We start from the raw sequence: 21,733 nt of genomic DNA, 5'->3' as shown, positions 1-21,733 counted from the left end.
GCAACGATTCTAGCAAGGTGGCAATGAGCCAGGGGAGCCAACAGACAACCTGGCCAGAGGGACTCAAGAAATTAGGTTTAATAAGATACATGGGAGCGTAGCTGGGTGATTGGCCATGAACGACACGATGGGGGCACCCAGGCATCCAGTTGGACTTCTGGCTAACTTCCCAGCTAACAGGCAATGAAGTAAGGGGGAAGAGAAAGGAGAGGAGGCACTGGACCTACCAGCATCCTGGAAAGGATATTATAAGATGGCAGAGTAGCTTCCACTCCAGATTCAGATGACTGAGTTGGAAATGAAGGAGGAAGAGATGGCACTCTGGAGATTAGTTAGGGACTGGGTGGCTGGAAATTGATTGACCAAAAGATTTGATTGGCAAGATGTATCAAAGTAGTGGCAATTTCTAGGAGGGGGAGCAATAGACAGGGTCCTTCTTAACGGACAAAGTATATATATCAAAGTGTAATGGAAGCAACCTTTGGAAGCAAAGGATCAAGTCCTGGATCTCTATTTCCTGGTTATAGGATCTCAGGTAAGTCCTGATTTCTTCAGTTTCCTTCCCCAGTTGGAAGTGCTCTCTTGGGAACAGGGTCTACTCAGTGGATGGAATTTAAGGTCTTGGACTCACATTGGGGTTATCACCCCCAAGGTGTAGGGCAGCTACAATGACTAGAAACTACAAAGGTCTCCAGGAAAGAGCTCAGATGAAGCTTCAGCATCTTTGAGAAGCAGACCATTCCCAAGAAGGACAGCAACAAGGACCTTCATAAGCCAGAGAAGCTTAGGGCTTCAAACTCATTAATACTCAGTCACTGGAGATGCCCAGAGTAGGTTTGACTAATATACGAGCTTGCAAGGAGGGATCTGGTGAGGATTTCCCATTCAATGATGCCCTCAAAGTAATCATGGAGGTGAAGAGAGCTGAGAAACAGCTCCTCAGAATCCTTTCACTTTCTAAGGATACACATGGGGTGGAAGAGTGCCTGAGCTGGCCTTAGAACACGAGAAAGAACAGAAATGGGAGTCTAGTCCTGAGCTGACCCTTGAAGCAAGCCAATTTGTAATCACCCCAAGGGACCTCTCTACCCACAGGGAGGGAGTAGGACCCATGGGCATTTCTGGACATCTGCAAGAGGACAGGGAGAGCTGCCAGAGGCTTAGACATCATCCTGCCAGCTGTCTGGCAGGAGTTGGAGTGGAAATATACAGAGAGGCATCACACCAAGGGAGAACTGTTGACCTTTGCTGGGCCTGAAGGCACATCAGACCACAATTTACCAAGAGGCTGAGTACTGTAGGAAAGAATTCTCCAGACTGTGGACTTCCCTGAGTAACCCCTACCCTGGTCACGGAGTCCCCCTTTACTAGGGAAAGGATGCAAGGATTTAGTGTGCAGCCCAACAGGGAGAACTCTTGAAACAGGAAAAGTAGAGTGCATTCTTGATGAAGCCAGGGAACAGAGCTTTGAGATAAAGATGACAGTCATCATGGTAGCTAGTTGACTACGAGAAAACCTAACCTGAGATACCAGCCTTGAAATAGACTTCAAGAAACCATTATTGAAGACTAGAATCATCATTAACAAAAGGCTCAAGCTAGCTCAACAGGATAGAGAGAAACGATCAGGGAAAGGTTTGGAATTACAGGAGCTCAAAACTGTGGGTCGTTTCAGGACCCTGCACAGCCTAAAGCTGAGGAGAGGAAGCATTCTTTCTCCTGGGGGCTAAGATCAACACAAGACCCTAGATGGCCTGGGCAGCACCCAAGAGCAAATATATCACAGTCCAGTGCCTGAACACCTGGGAGCCTACATCTGGAGACAGAAGATGATGTAAGTTCTAGGAGGGATTTCAGACAGCACCACTCCTGAAAATGATGCCAAATCAATTCTCTCAGGCTAGCTTGTGAGGAATGTGCCAATTCAGAAATTTGTTCTTAGGACTCCTCTGTTGTACCTTGTGTGGTTACATTGAGTGACAGCAGTGAGATCCATGATCATTTACAAAGGGCTGGGAAATCAGGGTCCTCTCAACACTTTCCTGTGCCCCAAGGAAGGTGGAAGGGTGAAATAACCAGACAGCAGCCCACAGAGGAGGAGATCCAGGAGAGGAAAAAGAAACAAGTTTTATTAAAGCCCCAAACACTTGGCTAGAAAAACCAAAAAGGAAAGATGAGGAAGGACATTAAAAAAGAGGGAGGGAGGGAGAAAGACAGAGACAGAGAGAATACAGCAACCCTTTTCCATTTAGAAATTGTCAAGTTACACTGACAGAGATCACAGAATATCCAAAGCAGCCAGTCATTGCTACACCAACACGAGCCCCATGGGGTGGGGGGAGCACAGAGTGGCCCCAACCCTAGGAGACCCCACTCAGGGCTCTTGGGGTGCGGCTCCTGTGGAAACAGCCTACTGGGGGAAGGAAAAGGAAAAGAAAATGCCCATGCGAGAGCCACGGCACAGCAGGGGAGAGAAAGGGGGAGGAGGGCCCCCCCCCAGACTTCTTAGGTTTCTTTTTGTCAAGCACACACAGACGGACAACAGAGAGTGCGAGCAGTGAGGCGCATGCAGCAAGCAGGGCGAAAAGCGCAGAGTGGGAACGTGCTGCGGGTGGGTTTGAAAACAAAACTTGGCAGGGAGGCAGGGAGGGGGGTCTTTATCTGGGGGCCAGAAAGGGCATGGGATTGGTCCATCCCCTTCCCCTGGTGAAAGCTTTTGGAAAGGGGTGAGAGGGGTGGGACACAAGCGGATGCACAAATGCACCAAGTTCATGTACAAGCATGTAGATGGACACATGAACACTCACAGGACCATGTACCTCCCTCCTTCCCCTCCATACACACAAAGTTGCAAGAAAGGGGAAGAAAGCATCCTTGATCCCCCCTGGACTCTCCTTTTAGCCAGCAGAAGTGCTGGGGAGGAGAGCAAGGGTGCCTTTCTATTAACACATCTGTCCCCTCGCCCCTTGGCTTCACACAGGCCACAAAGGGACGTTACACTCTAGACAGTAACAGTGGGCAACACACTTGGCCTCCAAGGAAGAGGGACAGGAGGAGCACAGGCTGGAGGAGGGGGCAGGTAAGGGGGGGGGGCGATGATCCCCATAGGGCAGGAAGAGTGTAGTTTGTGGAGGGAGGGCACTGAGCTCCAAAGAGTATGAAGGAAAGGTCAAGGCTGGAGGAACAGCTGGGGGGGGGGGGCAGATCCACTCCCCTAGGCTAAGGTGGGGGAAGGAGAAGGGTGTCTCTGTACAGCCAAATTGAACCAAACCAGAAGTCAGACAATCCTGCCTCCCCGACCCTGGCCTCCCGGCACCCTCCCCCGCCAAACAGCGGCTGGGGAGAGTGCTTAGGTTTCTTTTTTTTTCCCGTTTTTTAAATATTTATATATATTTATATTATGTATATTATATATATATATAATATGTAAATATATTTTTAAAACAATATAAAATGTTAAGACACTTCACTTAAATGTAAAGAGTTGCCTGCAATTAAAAGTAATTGCATCATTTATGAGGTTCCCCTTTTTTCCTTTATATTTTTTTTGTGGAGGGTTATATTTTTTTGTTCAGGAGGGTTCAGTTTTTGTGAGTTTTTTTTCCTCTTCTATATTATTCTTCAAAAAGCCTCACACACCTTCATACAAAAATGATCCCAATCTTGAAAAGAACCAAAAAAAAAAAAACCAACCCAAACTTTAAAGTATAGTCCCCTTTGACCCTCATCCTTTCTCTGTGCTTATACTCTCAGGAGACCCTGTCCCTGGCTGAGCTGATTGCATGACCTTGCCTCACACACTTCCTGTGCTGGCACTCATGGATCAGTTGTGCTCCAGATGCTGGGGGAGAGGGTGGGAAGGGACCTTCTTCTTTTCTATTCTAGGTCCACTCCCCCAGCTTTCATTCAGTCATCCATCCCCACTATCCTGGACCCTGGGGCAATGCTAGATTCTTCCAGTCCAAGACCTACTCAATAGTCTTCAGGATACGTTAGGATGGGCCCAAATACTCTACAGGGCCCTGGACCAGTGCAGTTCCTAGACTGGTAAGGCCTGAGTACTGGCTGGTTGGCCAGTTCCTTTTGTGGCCACCGGGAACCACACTGGGGGGAGTCCAGGAATTCTGGACCCATGCTTGTTTCTCTATCATTTCACTACTTTCCTGAAAATTCCTATATTTCTTATGGGGAAGAGGAGAATCAGATAAACTTCCTTACCTTCCCCTTTTCTTTCTCACCTTCTCTCATCGCCTAATCTCCCAGATTCCCACACAATCTGGCAACCCCCTCTCCCCAGTACCACTTCAGACTCCCAAAGCCACCTGTTTCCTGCTGCCTTCCCCCCTCCTTTTAAATAAATTAATGACATTTAAAGTGCTAAATTAATAAACTAAAAGTAAAGTCCCTTCCTGGGGTGTCCTCATCCCCAGGGCAGTGTCCCCTCAACACTGGACTGCCCCTGCCTCCAAACTCACAGAATCCAAAACAGTCCCCCTCATCCCAGCTCTGGACTTGGTGGGTTGTTCCTTATTGCCAGTAAAGGGCAGACCTCATGTCCTCTCCCTTGAAGACACAGACATGGAGGCCTCCCTGCAGCCCCTGAAGCTGGGGATTCCATCTCCAGTTCATTCATCTTGGTTTCCAATGCCGTTTCCAGGAGGAGAGAACCAGGATAGCAGCAGTGACAGATTAACAGTCATGTCCAGAGGTCAGACAGTCAGAAGGTGTTGCCAGGGTCTCTCCTGGTCCCCCCATCTCTGAGCCCCCTCATTAGAGTTGGGTCCAATGTCCAGTTTTTCTCCCACGAAGGTACCAGGGTGGGAGAGGGGGTACCTTTCACAGCTCCAAGTCCTCATGGCTTGGAAATTCCCGACATGGGTCGAAGTTCATTTGGAGCAGTATCAGGAAGCCAGAAGGGAGTCAGGAAAAAGGAAAGGGGAGGCAGGGAAAGGGAAGAGAGGATGGGGTGAGAAGAATGGGGAAGTGCAGGATGATGAAAGAAGAAATTGGGATAGAAAATAGGAGAAGATGGTGGCCCAAGAGGAGACCATTCCAGGATAGAAAGAGATAGGTGGTGTGTTTGATTTTCATTTTCTTTTTTTTTTTTTTGGCTTTTAAAAAAAGGTCATTAAAAGTGGATTACTTCAAAAAATCAAAAACACCACAGGGGTGGGGTTAGGGCAGCTAGAAGATGGGCATAACTGCGGCAAATCCTGTTGAGATTCTGGAGGAGAGTGTGTTGGGGGTGGGGAAATGAAGAGAATATGGTGAGAGGTAAATAGAAGGAGGAAGAACAGAGGAGGAAATGGGAGGAAGAACATAGGGCTTTAGAAGGAGATGGAGGAATTCCTTGCCCCAAAGGAAGTCAATACGGGGATGGAGGTTCTGGAAGCAGAGGGTTTTTCTGAGACTGGGCTTGAGGTCTCATTTGACCCGCTCACCTCTTTAGATGGTCTATTGACCTGGAAAAAAAAAAAAAAGCAGGGGTCAGTGGGGCTGAGGGCCATGCGCTGTGCCTCTAGCCAGAGAAAAATCCCTCTAGGCATCTAGGATAAAACTGTCTTAAAAAGAAATGGGCTGGAGGGAAGTCTGGAGAAGGAAATTCCTGGACTGGGGGTGGGGCTGTGCATACAGATGTATGTGAGACAGAGTGTGTTGCATGGACAGAAAGTTAGAGGAGCTAGTAGACCAGGAAGAGAGTGGAGCCTACTAAAGGAAGGTGAGAGAGGAGGAAGTAGGTGGGACAAGGGCAAACCAAGCCCAGAATTCCCAGAGAATTGGGGGAAGGGGCAGGAACAGGAGATGGAGAGGGAGAAAAAGGCAGGGAAAGGGAGGAAGAAAAAGTGAAATGTTAGCTATGGTGCAAGCAAGCATCCCTACTTGGGACAGCATGAGTTAGTCCAAGTTGGGAAGCTGGGGGAAGAGAAGACACCGAGACTCACTGTAATGACCTGGGGTAAAGACCAAAGTTAGACTTCACTCTGACAGACCACCTACCCAACTCTGCCCCCTCTCCTTGGCCTGAGGTCCAGGCTGAGTAAGGCTCCAGAGACCAGGGCTTTCAGTGACCCAAGAGAGAGGAAATTCTTCCATCTTCTCTAGGAAATCTCAAGGGACTGGCCTTGAACCTAGTTGAGTGTTCACTGATCAATGCAACTCCCTTTTGCCCCTTCACAAAAACCTAAGATATGTGTAACACTAAAATGTCAGCAGAGCTCATCTATGTGAGCCTCCCATCAGATACAGAAGTATCTAGAGTCCCCTGGGGTTCCCAACCTAAAGTACACACACCTCTAGGGAATACAAGAAGCTTGTCAAGGGAATATGGGGAATACTTAGCAATTAAGTGTATTATCCTATTGGAATTAAACTCTATTGTATTTCTTGTGTGAATGAGCATGGCAAACTCGAAATGATTTCCTTTCATATTGAGTATGGGACAAGGGAAGGTTTACAGAAACCCAAATTGTCTGGGGACTAGAAAAGGTGAAGAACACTTTGCCCAGATGAACCCCTGATGGGTTGCGCCCTAACCACTAAAGGTGACTCCAAAGCCGTGTTCGAAAGATTTCCTTAGATTAAGCTGAAATTTGCCTTCCTAGAACAGCCACTCATTTGTCCTAATTCTGCCCTCTAGTGTTCAAGGAAAACTAATTCCTCTTCCACCTGACAGCCTTTCAAATCTGTGGAAGATTATTATGTTCTCCCCCTACTCCCTCCTCTCTCTTCTGTAGGCTAAATGTTGCTAGCATCTTCAACTGTTTCTGTGTGACACATTCTAGAGGGGATTCTTCTTCTAATAGGGGTTAACTAGATGACCCATGAGGTTCCTTCAGACTCTGAGAGTCTATGAATGCCCTCGCCATCCTGGCTGCTCACTTCTCGATGTGCTCCACTTTGCCAATGTGTCCCATGAAGGCTAACACCTCAAACTGAATACAATATTCCAGATGGAATCTGACCAGCAGAGAGTACAGGATGACAACCATCTCCCTAGTTTTGGATATTATTCCTTCCAATGATGCAGTCTAAGGTTGAATTAACTTCTTGAACTTGTAGACAACAAAAACCTCCAGGTCTTTTTCACATGAGCCACTACTAAATTTCACATAAACTGCTACTACCCCCCCAACCTGTATGTTTTAAGCCCAAGTGTGGGACTTTACATTTATTCCTGTTGAGTTTCATCCTATTAGTATCATCCTGCCAATCAACACTGTTGAGATCAGTTTGAATCCTGATGTCATTTAATGTATTAGCTATCTCTCCAAGATTGGTGCCAACTCCAAAGTCAGATATCAATTATGTGGCTTCATTTAAGTTACTGATAAAAAGTGTTGCCCCTTGGCACACCATTATACCTTCTACCAGAATGACATAGGTCCACTAATCAAGTACAGTTAAGTTATATAATTCAACCAGCAAATGTACTGTCACGCCTACATTTCTCCATCTTGTCCACAAGGATATCATGGGAGATGATTAAATGCCTTGCTTAAATCAAAACATTGACTTATTATGACTGTGGCTTTCACCTGATCTAACATCCCTGTCATGAAAGGGAATGGGTATATTTTGGCTGTGGGACAAAGAATAAGAGTGCTGGTGTAGAAACCAGGAGGACCTAGGTTCAAATCTTGCTTTATACATACCAGCTGAGTGACCCTGGGCAAATCACTTATTCTCTCAGTACGCTGGACAACTAAGACTCTAAGTTGCAGAGAAGGTACATTGGTAGAAGGGGCTTCCTCACCTGGGAGTTCCCTATGCCAGTGAAATCATAGGTCCAGTTCGTCCCCTTTCCTTGTTCTCAATCAATCCATGTTACCCCACAATGATCAAAGCATTCTAAGTCAGTGAGTGGTTCTCAGTCTGGGGTCTATGGGTCCCCACTATGAGTCAGTAGATAGATTTCAGGGGGTCCATGAACTTAGATAGGAAACAAATTGCATTTTTAATTTCACTAACTTCTAATTGAAATTTAACATTCTTTCAATGATGAATAAAAAAAAATCTAACAGCATTATCCAGAGAAAGGGTCCATAGCTTCACCAGACTTTCAAGGGTGCCAAGACACAATAAAGTTCAAGAACTCTTGTTCTAAGCCCTTACAAACCATATGCTTAATAATTCATCTTGCATTTTTGACATCAAGCTCATTGGCCTGTAGTTTCCAGAATTCTTTTCCCCTATTTTGGAAGTCAGAAAAACTTGTCCATCTCAAGCCTTCTTGTTCTTTATGATTTCTCGGAGATTTAACTACATGGCTCCATGATGGAATCTACAGGTTCCTTCACTTCCCTGGGATGTCATTCATCTGGGCCTGGAGGACTGAACTCCTTTAAAGTAGCTCAGTGTTATCTCCTCTCATAACTTTGGATGCTGATTCCTAGAATTGTGATCATCCAATCCAACTCCCATTTTTTTTTCTTACAAAGAAGAAAACAGGGCAGTTAGGTGGCACGGTGGATAGAGCATCAGCTCTGAAATCAGGAGGACCTAAGTTCACATCCAACCTCAGACACTAACTGTGTAACCCTGGGCAAGTCACTTAACCCTAATTGCCTCCAAAAAAAAAAAAAAAAAAGAAGAAGAATCAAAAAAAGAAGAAGAAAAAGAAGAAAAACACTAAGGATGAAAGAAGTAAATTAACTTGTCCAAGGTCACATAGCTAGTGGATGGCAGTGGCAGGAGTAGAACCCAGGTCTTCTCACTCCTCACATGGTTTTGCGACACCATGATGTTTCCATCTCCCTCTCATCCATATTTGTTCAACCTTGTCACTTTGAAGAGCCTTCCCCTTGGTGGGGAAGCAGAGGAGGAGTGGGGGAGCTATGCCTAGACAGCGGTCCCACCCTCTCCTCATCCTTCATCTAACTTCAAACCCAGCTTCAAAGAGCTCTTTTCCTTCCCTTTACTTTTTTCTAAAATTTCAGCTCAGGATGAGTTTCTGCCTTCCTGACCTTGTTCTTGTAGGTCCGGGCCACTCTTCAGTACTTGTCTTTGGTTATGTGTCCCTCCTTCTAGGTTTTGTTCTTGTCCTTTAAAACGCTGAATTCATTAGTAAGATCCCAGGGCTCACGTCGTCGCTATCTTTAGATTTGAAGCCTTTCCCTTTTTCTTTGCATAAGTCATTTGTGATGACAGTATCAGGATTTTGTTTTTAAACAATCTCCTAACCCTCTACTTTTCATAGGCATGGGCTGTCAGATCATACTTACTTTAAAATTTTTTTTTCCTTTGAAATCTGTCTTCCTAATATAACAGGTGCTTCTGCATCACTGTTTCATCTCTGTGTGAAGCCAAGGGACTCCAATGTTTCCACAGAGGGAAAGAGAACATACGAGACACTAGGAGGTAAAACTGCCAATGTTCTCTCTAAGGCAATCGATCAACCGACAGACATTTATTAAGCACTTACTATGTGCCATGGGAGGGCAGCTAGGTAGGGAAGTGAATAGAGCGCTGGGCTTGGAGTTAGGAGGACCTGAGTTCAGATCTTGCCTCAGATACTTAACCTAGCTGTGTCACCTTGGGCAAGTCACATAACCCTGCTTGCCTCAGTTTCCTCATCTGGAGGAATAAGTTGGAGAAAAAAATGGCAAAATACTGCAGTATCTTTGCCAAGAAAACCCCAAATGGGGTCATATGACTGAGATGACTGAACAACAACAATGTGCCACACCCTGTGCTAAGGACCGAGGACACAAGGAAAGGCAAAAACATGGATCCCTAACCTCAAGGAGATCACATACTAATGGTGGGGGCTGGGGAGTGGGAGGTGGAGAGGGACAAAATGTAAATCACTAGAAACCACAAGATATACACAGAGTAGATGGAAGGTAATCTCCAAGGAGAAGGCATGAGTAGTGAGAGCAACCAAGAATGACTTCATACAGAAGGGAGCATGTGACCACAGGGAAAATGTACTGCCCAAGACCATGTGGAGGAAGGAAAGCTACCCTATAGGACAGAGGGAGGGAAGAGATCTGCACAAAGGGTACAGGAATGGCCTCCCTCCCTCCCTCCTTCTATGCTTCCCTTGAGAGCTGGACTTTATGATTACTGTGGGAAGGACAGGCTTGCTGACTCCTGGGCAGCAGGTGCCACTGAATCAAGATGGCTGGACTTCCCTGAAGTACCTCTGAGCAGCTCAGAAGGCAATGCATCGAATGTTTCCAGGGTGGCCCACGGCACTGCTGGTCATTGACCGTGCCACTGGAGCTCAAGGTTGAGGAGGAGATCCAGAATCTGAAGCAGAGACAGGGACCCGAGTGGGCAGAGGATGGAACCAAGTCCTGAGGCTGGCAGCTACTGAGGATCTTGCCAACTGGCAAGCAAGAGGGAGAAGCCTGGTTTCTCCCATAGCTCTTTTCATAAAGAGAAACTGAGGACCCAGGCACGTACACCTCTCTTTATTCCTTTTCCATAAGCTGAGGGAGTTGGGAGTTCAGGACTTTCCTCCTGCCACCCCCAGAGAGCTGAGAGGGCAGGGAGAAGTAGGTTTCCACTTCTCTTTAGTCTCCTTTGATGAATAATCAACCATGTCACACCCACAGTGAAGTGGACCCCAACGCTTGGACCTGGGCCCTCTTCTTTCTCTACACTGTCTCTCCCGGTGACCTCATCCACTCTCCTGGGTTCCATTACCATCTCCATGCAGACAACTCCCAAATCTATCTATCTAGCCTTAGTTTCCCTCCTGAGCTCTAGTGACACCAACTAGGTGTCTTGTAGGCATCCCAAACTCAACAAACTCCTTAAAGCGAACTTGAAATCTTCACTGCCAAACCCAACCCTCTTTCAAGGTCACTTCCAGCCCTACCTCTATGATCCTGTAAGTCTCTCGAGTATGTGTCTTCTTCTCTCTTCACTCACATAGTCACCGCTTTAGTTCAGGACCTCATCACTTCTCACCTGGACTATCACAATAGCCTCCTATTTGGACCTCCTGCCTCAAGCCTCTCCTCACACTTCAATTCAAACTCCACACAGCCACCAAAGTGCACAGGTCTGACTATGTCACTTGTACTCCCTCACTCAAGAAGCACCAGTGGCTGCCTGTTACCTATAGGATAAAATATTAACTCTGCCATTTAAAGCTCTTCACAACTTTGCTACCCCGGTATCTTCCTACTTTTCTAGTCTTCTCCCTACAGTCTGGTCACACTGACATTACTTGCTGTTCCTCATATGCAACACTCTCATCATTGTGGTGTAGTGGATAGAATGCTGGACTCGGTATTGGAAATACCCGGGCTCGAATTCTATCTCAGACACTCAATAGCTGTATGACCTTGGGCAAGTCACCTAATCTCTCTGTGACTGTTTTCTCATCTTTAAAATGAGGAATTTGGATTTGACAGCTTCTGAGGTCCCTTTCAGTTCTAAAGCTATGACCTTGTGATCTCTTTATCCTATGCACGGGTGTCCCCCCCATACCTGGAATCCTTTCTCTTTTCACTTCTACCCCTTCTTATCCCTGGTTTTCCTTTAAAATTCCATTCCATGTCTGCCCTAAGAAGCTTTTTTTTCCCACTAGTGCCTTGGATTACATTTTTAAGCTTATTTTGTCTACACTTATTTATGGACCTATCTTCCCCATTAAAATGTAGCTTCCTTAAAGACAGAGACTGATCTTTGTCTTACATCTCCATTACTTAGCACACTGCTCTTTACACAGCAGGTACTTAATCCTTGACTGACTGATTGGTTGGTTGATGGTAGAAGGCAGATAGCTCCATGCAGGAGCTTTTTTCCTTCCATCCTCACTATTTTCAATAATCTCTATGATCACAGTATGTAAAGTGTCTGCATCCTTAAAATGGCCAGAGAGAAGAGCCTAGATGTTGTGTGGCTAGATTAAATTCCAGATGCTTATAGCCATGGGTTCAGAGGAGTTTGAGAAGGGAATAGGCCTGAATGCCTCCCCGCCCCCACTGGCCAGTAGGGATACTGAAGGTTTTTAGGAATGTTATCTTAAGCAAGCTCCTGAAAGATTCTTGAGATCACTGAGCTAGTGGTCTAAACCAAGCATCACCAGGTGAGTAATTCAGACCTCTCACTCCTTGACTGGATAATTACTATATTGATACATTGCTTTTTTTGGTAGGAAAAGCTGGGCCTGAAGTCAGGAAGACTCATCTTCCTGAGTTCAAATCTGGCCTCAGATATTTTCTAGCTAATGTGTGACCCTGGGCAATTCACTTAACCCTGTTGGCCTCAGTTTCCTCATCTGTAAAGTGAGCTAGAGAAGGAAATGGCAAATCACTCCAGTATCTCTGCCAAGAAAACCTCAAATGAGGTCAAAAAGAGTGAAACATGACTGAAAATTACTGAACCACACAAATAAACCTATGAAATTTTATTTTACTAGATTTGGCCCAATGTGCTAGCTTTCCAGGATCTTTGCAATGACTCTGTCACCTAACGTTAGCTAGCCCTCCTAAGTTTGTGTCATTTAAAAATTCTACATGGGGTAAACTACCACTTGCTTCTCAAATTCAAAGAAGATAAAGAATTTATGACCTGGTAAAATGAGAAAAGAGATACAATAAAGAGAAAGCTAAAAGAAGGTCTGGCTCCAAGGCCAACTCTCTGTTCACTGTATTACACTTTCTAGATGTTCACTAATTATACCTTTAAGAATATGTCCAAGATTTTGCCATGGATCTAAATTAAACTCACTCTCCTATAGGTTGCAGACTCCATTCTCTTCTTTATAGAAGAAGGACAAGGAGGAGGAGGAAAAAAAAGAAAGAGAAGAAGGAGAAAGAGGAGAGAGAGAAGAGGAAGAGGAAAGGGGAGGGGGAGGGGAAAGGGAGAAGAAGAGGAAGGGGGAAGAGAAGAAGGAGAAGGAGTAGGAGAAGAAGAAGATGATGATGATGATGATGATGACGACAATCAGGTCATTTGCCCTCCTCCATTCTTGTGGTACCTATTCCATTCTCCATAGTCTCTCAAAGATAATTGACAGTGGTTCAGCCATCAAATAGCTAACATTTAAGTAGCTCTTTAAGGTTTGCAAAGTGCTCATTTGAACCCTGGAAGGTAGGTGTTATGGAGTAACTTGCCCAAGGTCATGCAACTAGTAAGCATGTAAGGCTAGATTTGAATTCAGGTCTTCCTGATTAAAAGTCCAGTGTTCTCTCCACTGTGCCATCTAGTTGCCTTTTACGTCCTCCTATTCTTTCAATACCCACAGATGTAGATCCTCTTTGGTAGCTATCTCCCAAGATTTTGGTTGCTTCCACATCACCAACCAGCTCCTCTAGGCTGGCAGTGAGAATGGTTCAAATTCAGCCTAGAGTAGCAATCCCTATGGCCCCTTCCTTAGCTTCCTGGCAGATGAAAGACAGAGATTAGAGGAAAGTTTATCAAGAGGAAAGTTTATGCTATCAGAAGAGTGAAGTCATCAGGGGGAGTGTAGATAGCAGAAGTCTCCCAGCAGTACTGATATTTGCCTCTGTGGCATTTGCCCAGCCTGTATTGGGAACTCATCAACAATCTCTTCCCATTAGACAGTTTCTAGTATAAGAGATATACTATATCTCATATCTATGTCTCTTCTTCAACATCCCAAACACTTGGGTGATGTTCCACCCTCTGGTTCTTGGATTTTTATGTTTTCTTGGGATACAAAGTCATTCCTATCTATCATACCTGTTTCTTTTGTAAAAACTCTATGTTGGACTTTTGCTGGGGAGGGAGAGGGAGGAGCAGCTAGGTGGTGCAGGGGATAGAGGACCAGGCCTGGAGTCAGGAGGACTTGAGTCCAAATCTGGCCTCAGACACTTACTAGTTGTGCAACCCTGGGCAAGTCACTTAAGCCTGTTGGGCTCAGTTTCCTCATCTATAAAATGAGCTGGAGAAGGAAATGGCAAACCACTCCAGTATCTTTACCAAGAAAACCCCAAATGGGGTCACAAAGAGTCAGACATGACTGAACAACAACAAAGGTGGTAAATGGTCAAGCCAAGATTCAAACTCAGTGGCCCCAAGTTTAGCAGGCTGTCTACTGCACATGATGCCTCTCTTTAGCCTGGGATAAGACAGGGGTCATCATTCATCTGTCAACCTTCTCTGTCAAAACAAATATTTAAAAACAAACAACATTTCCCCCTACTCCACACCAGTCTCTCATCCCGACTTTCCTCTTTTGTTCAACAGCATCCCTGTTTTCCTGTTTCCAACTCATTTTTTTTACCTCTCTCTGACTCACCCAAATGTCTCTAAGGCTTATTTCTTCTTTCAAAACATGTCTCCGACTCATTTGTGTTCTCTTTTCTCCACCCCCATTTCCACAAATATAATCTAGGCTCCTTTATAATGTTTCAAGTGTGGGCCCTTGGCCATCCCCTCTCTGTCCTTGAGAATTCCTGGCTTTACCCTCTCTGACTTAAAGCATGTTCAGATCTCCCTCAACTCGGAAAAAAAAAACCCCACACCTCTACTTGATGCTTTTGGGCCCTCCAGCTACCATCCTCTCTCATTTCTTTTTTGCCTAATTTCTAGAATAAATGATCCACCCTCACTGCCTCTACTCCCTCAAAACTCACTCTTTCCTTTATGTCCTTTCAATCCCCACCATGCTATTCAGTCTGCTCTAAGGCTACTGACCTCCCAACTACTGAACCCAATGGCCTTTCCTCTGTCTTCATTCTGCATGATTTCTCAGCAGCATCTGGCATTGCTGACCTCCTCCTCTCCTTCCTTAACACTATCTCCTTGATAATACATTTCACTAGTTCTGTTACATCTCTGACCTCTTCTGCTATTTCTCATTATGATTAATGATAACAAGGAGCATTATTTTTAGAACTTTAAAATTTGCAAAGCTCTATATAAATGTTATTTCACATGAATTTGGCAACAATTCTGTGAGGTAGGTACTATTATTGTCCCCACTTTATAGATGAAGAAACTGAGCCTGAGAAAGTTTAAGTGACTTATATCGGGTCATATGGCCAGCAAGTGTCTGAGGTTGGATTTGAAATTAGGTCTTCCAGATTCAAAGTCCAGGGCTCTATTCACTAAGCCACCTAATTGTCCTACTATCAACAGTTATTTTCTGAGTGTCTTTTGTGCAGGGTATGCTGGTGATATAAAGTCACTTTCACCAAAGGCATTATGATGTAATTACAGAAACAAGATACATAGGTAAAATAGGACAAGCATAGGTTCCAGTTCATGTCAAGGACCCTAAGAATGGGAATAAGCACTTGCTTGAGAAGTTCAGAGGAGGAAGAATTCAAGGAGAACTCTGGTGGAGCTTCAGAGAAGCCATCATCTTCTTTTTCTTCATCATCATCATCTTCTTCTTCTTCATCATCTTCTTCTTTGCATCATCATCTTCTTCTTCATCATCATCTTCTTCTTTATCATCTTCTTTATCATCTTCTTCATCATCTTCTTCATCATCATCTTCATCATCTTCATCTTCATCATCATAATCATCTTCTTCCTCTTCATCATTATCTTCTTCATAATCATTTTCTCCTTCTTCTTCTTCATCATCATCATCTTTTTCTTTTTCTTTTTCTTCTCCTCCTTCTCCTTCTTCTATTTTGGAGGCAATCAGGGTTAAGTGATTTATCCAGGGTCACACAGCTAGGTAGTAAGTGTCTGAGGCCAGATTTGAAATCAGGTCATCCTGACTCCAGGGACACTTTGCTACCCAACTGCCCCCAGAGAAGCCTTCTGAGAAGAGGTGGGGCTTCTGCTGGGTTTTGAAAGAAGTGTAGGACTTAGGAGGGAAAAGAAAGCATTCTAGGCAGGGAGAATGAATGAATAAATGAAAAAGCATTTATTAAGCACTTACAACATGCAAAGCCCCATGTTAAGTACCAGGCATAGGAATAAAGAAGAGGAGGTGATCTTTGGCATAGAAACATGGTGGGAAAATGAGGCATGTTTAGAGGACAGCAACTAGGCTGAAACGAAGGTTTGGCAGGGAAGGAGGAAACAATGAGTCGGTTAAAGGTTTAGTAGGAGCCAGACTACAGGGGCTCTTAATATTTGGACTTTAGGATATGTGGTCCTAAATGGTCCTTCAATGATCAGGCAATGGGGAGGCAGTGAAGGCTTCACAACTAAAAGGTTTCATAAGTGTGAATGAGGAAGATTAATCTGGCAATGAAATTCAGGATGGATTAGAAAGAGGTAGGGGATAGAGGAAGGAAGACCAGTGAGAAGGCCACTGTTGTATGTGGTCTAGGCAGAAGGTAACCAAAATCTAAACCAAGGCATTAAGAGTACAGAGGAGAGGATGACTAAGAGACATTAAAGAGAGTGAATCGGCAAGACTTTACAACTGATCACAACAAATAACTGAATGACTGGAAGCGTTTTGATAGAGGCAGGGTGTGGTATGTAAAGGATGATTCTAGGGGTTTGAGCCTAAGTGACATTTCCTCTTTCACATCGGTACCTTGGCTTATTCTGTACCTCCTCCTCTTTGGAAAACTCTCCCCCAACCCCTCCACTTATTTGAAGCCCATCTATCTTCTGCAAAGGCCAGCTTGAGTTCCTGCCTCCTGGATGAAAATTCTCTCTGACCTCTTCTGGATCCATAGGGATAATAGCTCCAGTTTTATCTAGACCTTTCTAACATGTAGTAATAGGTAATATAATAACGTAAAAATATGATATAAAATGTAAAAAAATAATAAAATTACATCTATAAATATACATATATCTGTGTATGTATATATATATATATGTTTACATCAAATGGTGGCCTTCTCTGGTGCAGGGTGGGGAGGGAGAGAGGGAGATAGTTTGGAACTTAAAATGTAACTAAAAAATAAATTAAATTAAATTTCAAAAAATGCTTCCCTCACAACAGCCCCATGAGACAAGTAGTATAGGTATTGTTATTTCCATTTTACAAAAGAGGAAACTGAGGCTCAGGAAGACAGAGTAACTCACTCAAAGTTTTATAGCAAGTGACAGGGCTAGTACTCAAATTCAGGTACTCCATATTCCATATCCGGTGGAGAACCACTAGGGCTTTATGTAACACCCATCGAAGCTTTGGGCGCATCATATACACTAGTTAGCCTGGTTAATATTTTTGCCATAAACAGCATCTGCCTTGTTTTGTCTAGATTCTGAGTCCCTGGGCAAGGCCAGGGTCTCATGCTCCTCATATCCCCCCTTGGCACCTATCACAGGGGCCCTGTATGCAGTGGAGTTTAATAAGTAGGTAGTGACTGATTTTTTTCCCCCTTAATTTCATTCTAATTAAATTTACTTGCTACTTTCTCACTACTCTTCTAAAGAGACCATGTCCCATTTCACAGAAGAGAAAATTTAAAGCTCACATCAAACATAACAAGATTAGAGGCAGCAAGGGTAGGGATGTAAAGCAGCACCTGGAGTCAGGAAATTTGAATTCTACCTCTAATGCTTACTGTCTAGATGATGCACTTCCCTCCCTGAGCAAATCCTTTCACTGCTATGAACCTCAGTTTTTTTATCTGTAAAATGGGCATAATAATAGTAGCTATCTCATAAGGCTAATGTGAGGTCTTTATGAGATTTGTGAAGCATTTTGCAAAAAGCTTAAAGCACTAAGTCAGTTAGTTACAATTAGGTCATTTCCCCACCTCTAGGAGGGTGCTTCTTTTATTCTCATAGAAGGCTCCTGGGGGTGAGAGGCATGGGGTTAAGGAAGGGTGTCATGAAGAGCAGGGGTGGGGGAGGAGTGGAGGAAAGGGGATTGGAGCTAGCAGAAGGTCAGCGATGGGAAATGATGGGACAGCAGGAAGGGAAAGAGGTGAAAGGAAGATGGAGGGCCAGGGGTGCAAGGTCGGTTACTACCCCAGCTTACATATGGGCTCCAGGAAGGACACTGCAACCTTCACTTTGGTGGGAGTGATGAGGGCGCAGGAGAGGACAGATGCCCTTCAGTTGGAGTGGAGAGAACTGCAGGGAATGGGGGGGGCAGCCTCCCTCCTTCAGGGGTTTTTCAGGAGGACTGGCAGGGTGGGCACCAAGGGGCTGGGGCCCCCCACCCAGAAGTGGGCAGGGCCCCACCCTCATACCTGCTGCTGGCCCTGGATCCTCATGTACTCTGACCGTTGTTTGCTGTGCTTGGCTTTGTCAGGGCTGCTTGCCTGTCCTGGCTTCAGCCTGGATGCCCCTGGCGTCACCATCTTCATAGGTGGGATGGAGACCCCGCCGCTCTGTGGGGGGCAGAAACCGGGTGAAAGTTGGAGAAAGTCCTAGAAAGAAGGGGATTTGGGCTGGGCTTGGCTGGCCTCTCTCCTTCCTCTCTCTGGAGCTATTCTGGCAGGACCCTATCTGGGCCTAGGGCCCCCTCTTTGGGAATTCTCTGACACCTTTCTTGTCTCTCTGGGCCTGGGGCCCTATCTATAGGATGTCTCAGCAAAAACGGAAATATGCTCCCTGGCCAATTCTTCACTCCTTTAGTCAGAGCTAAGCAGACAAAATGGGCATTGATCTCAGCAGGTATCAGCCTCCTCAATCTTCTAGAACAGGGGTTTGTAACCTTTTCTATGGGTGTCATGGACTCCTCTGGCAGGCTGGTGAAGCCTAGGGACCCTTTCTCAGAACAATGTTTTTAACTGAAAGAAATACAAAATTTTAGTTAGAGGTCAATGAAAATAAAGACGCAACCCCCCCCCCATTCTTCAAGTTTATGACTCTGTGGACCCTAAATTAAGAACCTTTGCTTGAGAGGGTGTGGGGCATCGAGGCAAAGTAGGGGAGTGGATAGAATGCAGGGCCTGGAGTCAGGAAGACTCATCTTCCTGAGTTCAAATCCAACCTCAGACCCTTCCTAGCTGTGTGACCCTGGGCGATTCACTTAACCTTGTTTGCCTCAGTTTCCTCACCTGTAAAATGAGCCGGAGAAGGAAGTGACAAACCACTCCAATATCTTTGCCAAGAGAACCCCAAATGGGGTCACCCCAAGTTGGACACAACTAAAAAAATGACTGAATAACAAACAAGCTTGAGAGGATGAACGGTTCTTCTGGGGTTCCCCTGCCTCCCTCTCATGGGAGGTGCCAATAGCTCTAGGAAGGTGGCCTTCCCAGGTCACCTCAAAGAGGGATATCACTGGCAATGTTGACCACAGCAGAGTAGGACAGAGATGGCACTATATTTGCAACAGGAGAGGACTGGATTACAATGACCTCTCTGATCCTATGATATCCACACCTAGGCAAAGAGCCCAGTACCAGTACCAGAGCACTGCTGCCAGGGATTTTGAAAACCATCTCCTATTGGTATAATGCTCCCATTTTGCAGAGACAGGAAACTGAGGCCCAGAGAGGGTTAAGAACCTCAGTCTCCTGATGTTGCTAACTCATTGTCCTCCATACTACACTGCTACATGCTCAGGGGCCAGGTTCTCCTCTCTTTTTCAGTTAATGGGCCTTGATCTTTCCTTCCAACCATGAGTGGGGGCTCTGAGAATGGTGGATGGCAGCAGACCCACTCAAACACCAGGCCCTGGTCCTACCCAAAGAGGAGAAATACCAAGAGGCTGGAAGGGAGAGACGCAGGCAAAGATAATTCAAGAGACAGAGAAAGAGTCAGAGACATAAGTGGTGGGAACAGGGGTAGGGAGGAGGGGGACAGTATCTTTATTTGTTGACTTGTGGATACAAAGCAGGGGGTGGAGGATGGGTGGTGGACTGGGGGGTGGTCACAAGTGCATCTTCTTCACACCCTCCTCTCATCCCAGTGCAGAAGCCAGGAAAAGAGCTGGCCAAGAGCTCAGGTGAGCCAGCTTCCCAGCCTCACCTGGACACCGTCCACCCTAGGCATCCAGCCTCTGACTCACTATAGTCACAGGGCATGGAGCAGAAAGAGGTCCCAGGGCAGGTAGAGATGGGACTCAGCTCTCCTCCATCCTCCCCACTTCCCACAACTCAGAAGGACAGAAGGGAGAAATGTGTGGAAGTGGGAGAGGATACAGGATAGAACAGCCACCTGGGAACTTGGGGACTGGGACAAGGTCCCAGAGAGGGTGCCAATGGGGGGTGCCGAAGGGGCCTTGCCCATCGCATTCAGTGTAGCCTCCAGCTCCTGGAGCGTCTCCTCCAGACTGTCAAGTCGCTGGAAGGGGAGCCAAGGGCTGGCATCCCTCTCTGCTGAGTCTAGATCAAGGGGACCTTTCTTGCTCTGGGCCTGAGACACAGTCCTCTCTGCACAGTCTCCCATGGCCATGTGGGTATTATGCCTAGAGTGTATGATGGCTTCTTCTGGGCTCACAGTGGCAGGGGCAGCCCCTACAAAGACACCTGGGCACTGACTTCCGTCTGGCCACTCTCCCCTGTGGCAGGTCAGCCTGGATCCTTTTTCTTCCACCAGCTGTTGGATGGTTCTTTCTGTTGGTGGTTGGATCTTGGTGCCCACAGATTTCAATGATTCCTCTCCCTGCCTTGGCCTTTTGGTATTTCCAGGTGGGGAGGCATCAGCTTCTTCCAGAGGCCTCATCACCACCAATTCAGCCCCTGTCATATCCTGGCCAAGTGGTGGTGCTTGGCACTGGTTAGTGACTCTGCCTCTACCAGCAGTCACTAATGCCCAGGGCAGTGGGATGGGCATTATCCTTGTGCCTGTCTCTTCGGGCATAACCTCTGGAGATGAAGGTGGGTCAGAAGCACATTCAGTTAGGATGATCTGGGGGATACAGAAACTTCTGGGGAGTGGGGCATTCTGGAGGGAGAAGAGACATAAGGAAAAAGAGTGAATGAAGAACCCCCCCACAGGGGTGCTCTGAGCCATCCTGCCAATCCCACCTCTCTCAGTTCTTTCTGGGGGTTTCCCAAAGTCAGCCAAGGGCAGGCTCAGCCTATGCCCAGCTCCACTTCCACCAACACCAGGGAGTCCATAATCCCAAGACTAGTACTAACCTCTGTCTGGAGTGGTCAGTGAAGAGAGAAACTCCCTGCCACTTGGAGATGGCACCAGAAAGGTATAAAGAGAGGTACCAGAAACCCCTTCCCCAAAACCCTACCCCCTGCCTGAGCTGTGTACTTACCTGCTGCTGGGAGGGGTGAAGCCTCTGAGGAGGCTTTGGGTGAGGATATTCAAGTTGGCACCACACCCAAGTGGTTCCACCTTCTGATGGTGCAATGCAGGATGCAAAGTAGTTAGCTGGGCCCATCTGGTCTGGTGCTCTGCCTCCACACACACGTGTGTGTGTGTGTGTGTGTGTGTGTGTGTTGCAGGCTGTGTATATAAGATTACCTCTGGTGCTGAGGGCAGAGGGAGAGGCTGTGAGACCAGCCTCCCAAACCCAGAAGGAGCAGGGAGCCATGCCCACCGAGACAGGCCAAGTTGCTGCTGCTCCCATAAGGTTGGCTCATTGCCCAGCTTCAGGGGCAACATCTCCCCCACTACCAGGCCCTGTGGTCTCTCGAACCCTGGGCATCCCGAGAATGACTTTCTGCTAATGGGAAACTGAGAGCTCCCCTCTCCTCACTGAGGCACCTGTCCCTTGGGAAGGAATTACAAGACAGCTTCCAGCCAGAATGGAAATCAGACTATGGCCTGGAATGAAATGAGGCCAGGAAGCACTGCCCCCTCCCCCTAATCCTGGAGTAGACCTTCCCCAAGTTCCCCAGGCTCTGTCACCCTCTTCTACCAACAGTATCCTCCCGTGGCAGAACCATCCCGGGATCCCCAAGAGGACAGAAGCCAGAGAAAAGGAATGGAAGTCAGGTAGCAGTAGGGATCAAGCTTAGAGAGAAGG

The 21,733-nt window shown here is 46.2% G+C and overlaps 1 protein-coding gene across 6 annotated transcripts in view; it reads right to left on the bottom strand.

Moving 5' to 3' along the window:
* Nucleotides 1-3,482: 3,482 nt before the first annotated feature.
* Nucleotides 3,483-21,733, bottom strand: part of SRCIN1 (SRC kinase signaling inhibitor 1) — a 91,281-nt gene continuing 73,030 nt past the window's right edge. For 5 of the 6 annotated variants that reach the window (XM_027872592.1, XM_027872593.1, XM_027872589.1 and 2 more), the window contains one exon: nucleotides 19,365-20,694. In XM_027872592.1, coding sequence (XP_027728393.1) covers nucleotides 19,822-20,694 — 873 coding nt within the window. In that variant the 3' untranslated portion in view covers nucleotides 19,365-19,821. Of the gene's footprint in view, nucleotides 5,463-18,047; nucleotides 18,189-19,364; nucleotides 20,695-21,733 lie in introns of those variants that run through there. The other variant, XM_027872595.1, reaches the window with a different exon arrangement.

This window comes from Vombatus ursinus, unplaced genomic scaffold (genome assembly GCF_900497805.2).
Source record: "Vombatus ursinus unplaced genomic scaffold, bare-nosed wombat genome assembly UNPS02014801.1, whole genome shotgun sequence".
In the NCBI taxonomy this organism is placed as follows: Eukaryota; Metazoa; Chordata; class Mammalia; order Diprotodontia; family Vombatidae; genus Vombatus; species Vombatus ursinus.
Note: the sequence above shows the minus strand (reverse complement) of the source record. Positions and strands in the feature narration are given on the sequence as shown.